We start from the raw sequence: 3,544 nt of genomic DNA on the forward strand, positions 1-3,544 counted from the left end.
AATGAGCTCATTATATGGGCACTCTGCTTTTATTTAAAGAGCATCATTTGAATTTACTCTGCCAAAGAATTTTCTCAATAGACTCATGTGTCCCAAAGTAAAACTAACATCCAATTGTAACTTCTTAATTTTAAATGAATACCTTATATAGCAAGGTTTTGGAAGATTGTAGGAAAATGCTGCCTTCTTTTCTCTCTACTCTTTCCTATGATGTCTAACTCTGCCCAAAAGGAGAAAAATAACTCCCATATCCTTTCTTGAATCATTGCGATTTTTTCAGGCTACTAAAACCTGGATACTTACTGCCAGGTACCTACTAGCATCTTGTGATAGTAATAAGGAATGCTCCTCATTCTACAGGGCACAGAACAGTGCCAAACCACAAAAAACATATGGTCCAAAATGTCATAGTGCTGAGACCTAGAAAAATTGATGTAAAGGTATGCATCTATAAATGAGCTTCTTTACCTATAGGTGTCTAAATCCAAACATACCTTTCTTCTTACTCTGTACCAGACATCTGAACTTTTCATCACCAAATGTGCACTCACAAAATAATGGGATTTTTATTTCATGGTATGGAAGAAAGACTTTTTTGTTTATCTTGCTTATCTTCGTTTTTCTTAAATCACAATTTTCAGAAATGGGTAGATTCAAAATTCCAATTATTTTTTACTGTAACAACTATGAAATCAAAGTTGGAGGGGTGTATAAACTCAAGAAGATCATTCCTTGTAGTGGATACTCAAATTTAAACAACAAAGTAAAGACTGATGATCCAGTGCTTTATTCAATGCCTTCTACAGGCATTTCACGTAGATTTTTACATGCTGCCAATTTCATTTTCTGAGAATTTTATCATTAGACATTTTTCCTTCAGTTGCAAAATCTTCATCTCGATTTTTTTTGTGATATTGGTCGTTGGCCTAATCTGATCATTCTGCTATATTTCAAACCCAACAATCAGCATAAAGAAAATATATCTTCATTACAATTTTGTTCCTCAGTTTCCTTCCTCTTCTGTCATTCTTGAACTCAAAACCATAACTTCCACTTCACAAATTCCCTAAATAGACGTTACTTTTCAGTACCATTCCCAACACCACCTTCTAGCCACAATGCCTCTAGATTATTAAAAAGATTCTTCTATTTGCATCACATTATTTCTAATACTTCTGAATACTGATCCATAATGGCAGAACAATCTCTAGTATGTGCAGCCCTGCAAAACCAGCTCTGAGCGTCGTGCCCGACACATAATTTGCCCTCGATATTTTCCAATAAAAAATAGATGGGTTAAGTCAATCAGATGTTCAAACATTTGTGTCGCTTTTAAACCATAAGGTATTTGCACATATTATCGTCATTTTCTCATTTTACTCAAGCTGAAACAATCGAAATTTGTGACTGAGAGTCACACCATTTCAGATTTTAAAGATATGTTAACTGTTAGATTGTCAAGGCCCATTTCTGAATACAAAATTATCATACGCATGCTTAATAGGTGATACTCCTTTTTCTGGCTATATCAATTATCTTATAATACCTAATTAATAATATTTGTCCTATTTTCAGAATGCCTTCCATAACATGGACCTTAATGAAACAATAAGTTAGATTTTCAGAGCTGTCATTATTACAATTTCCTTCCCCTGTTTCTAAGTCTAACCTCAGAGTGACCCAGAGACCATCAGCCCTAACATCTGACCTAACACAAGTGCCAGCTGCAGAACTGACTTGCTGTGAAAGAACTCCTATCTTCATCACTTGGACCGAGTACAGCCTGGGCATCCAGAGCCTCGTTCCAGGGCTGACTTGGAAGGCAGGGCTGTTTTCATTGAAGTTCGCCATTTTGTGGGGTCTCCTAGCTCCAGGGACCTCAGAGTCACACTTTGCGCACTGATCCCTGTCATGGAGAGGACACAGCGATACATTGGCCACTGCTGATTGAACCCAAGTCTATAAAAGAATTTCCTCCATCGAATCTAAATGTTAGAGTTCTGTCTGGAAGGTCAGATGGAAAAGGACACTAACGTCACAACCCACCAGAGTAATAGCCTCTCCCAACCCAGAAAGTCAACGGGACGTTTTAATCCCATTTCTATATATGTTGCATTTAGTCACGGGGCCTTTTTCTTTTCTAGCTGAAAAATGTGGTAACACCTGATCACACTCAAGACTTCATGGATTTCTCTTCTTCTTTTACACTTGTTACTATACTTTTTAATCTTACTTTGCAACTGTCATCATCTCATTTGTCACAACTTCAAATGTCTCTAATACTTCAAACCTTTCTCTCCAACCTACTGAGCAGCTTTATTTCCTCCAGAGTAATTATCTATCTGAATTTCTCTAAATTATTTTTTACTGTATTCAAACTTTGCCTAATAAAATATAAAGTCTGAGTAGCAAACTTGTTTGTAATTTTTCTGCTTTGTCTTTAGTGTATAGGATATGGCCCTTTCAAACGTATTCGAAAATATCTGTCAATAAGTGACAACTCAGTTTTCTCTACTTTCATATGTACAGACAAGTATATTTGCACTTCCATCTCATGCAGATGATATGATAGACTATTTTTCTTCCAATCTGTCTTTTCTTTAATGCTTTCCTTCTCATGCTTACCACCTGTGTCTGCTTCTAATTTCTCAGGAACCCTGGAGACCATCTCTTCTGTTCTATTACTCCTATAAACACTCAGGCCACATCCTCTTTCCCTGCAACGTTTGTACATCCCTCCTAAGTAGGTATCATTTCTCATTTTGTTTCTCTTCTTGCTATGGTATGATTCCCAAGCACTGTTCTAAAGTAGTGTAATTTATGGTTGTGTAGGTGAGTGAGAGCCTGATCAGGTGAGACGTGAAAAATAGGTGAAAAAGACATGATTTTGGATGCTAGTATAAGAATAAATGCTTGCATTATATCGAAGAAAAACATGAGGTAGCATATCGTTAGCTCAATTTTCCAAAGAACTCATAATGCTTCAAAATGAAGGAATTCACAAGGAAGTACACACAGATTTGTTAGAAACAAAAAACATTTTTATTGACAATGGTAATGTGCCCAGCTCTAGGATGTCGGTATCATCAACGGTCATAACAGGCAATCAGATATTAATATTTGAAAAATAGTCAGATGATATCACAGAGTCTTTGGGCACAAAGATGCCATTCTAAGAAATGGATCGTTGGAGGTACAGATGCTTGAATCAGCATTATATTTAGAGGTGCCAATTCAGAAGCAGGCGAAGCTTGGATGTGATGTTCTACCAGCAAGAAGAGTAACATCTTCTATAGCACAATGGCCGGTAGCCCCAGTAGCCACAGCCGGAGCCATAGCCACAGCCATATCCGGTTCCATATCCACAGCCATAGCCGGTTCCATATCCACAGCCATAGCCGGTTCTATATCCACAGCCATATCCAGTTCCATATCCACAGCCATATCTAGTGCCATAACCACAGCCATTATAGGGGCCAAATCCACAGCCATAGCCGTATCCACAGCCATAGCCACAGGAGTTGCCGTAGTAGCTGCCACACAT

The 3,544-nt window shown here is 37.7% G+C and overlaps 1 protein-coding gene across 1 annotated transcript; it reads right to left on the bottom strand.

The window, feature by feature from the left end:
* Positions 1-3,265: 3,265 nt before the first annotated feature.
* LOC120598913 (keratin-associated protein 21-1-like) lies at positions 3,266-3,544 on the bottom strand. Its single transcript, XM_039858047.1, has one exon. It carries the CDS (start codon positions 3,542-3,544, stop codon positions 3,266-3,268), a length of 279 nt encoding a protein of 92 aa, XP_039713981.1.

Source organism: Pteropus medius, unplaced genomic scaffold (assembly GCF_902729225.1).
Source record: "Pteropus medius unplaced genomic scaffold, Ma_sr-lr_union100, whole genome shotgun sequence".
NCBI lineage: Eukaryota > Metazoa > Chordata > Mammalia > Chiroptera > Pteropodidae > Pteropus > Pteropus medius.

Excerpts from the sequence above, each read along its gene's own strand:
- LOC120598913 (XM_039858047.1), bottom strand. The coding sequence starts at position 3,544 with ATGTGTGGCAGCTACTACGGCAACTCCTGTGGCTATGGCTGTGGATAC.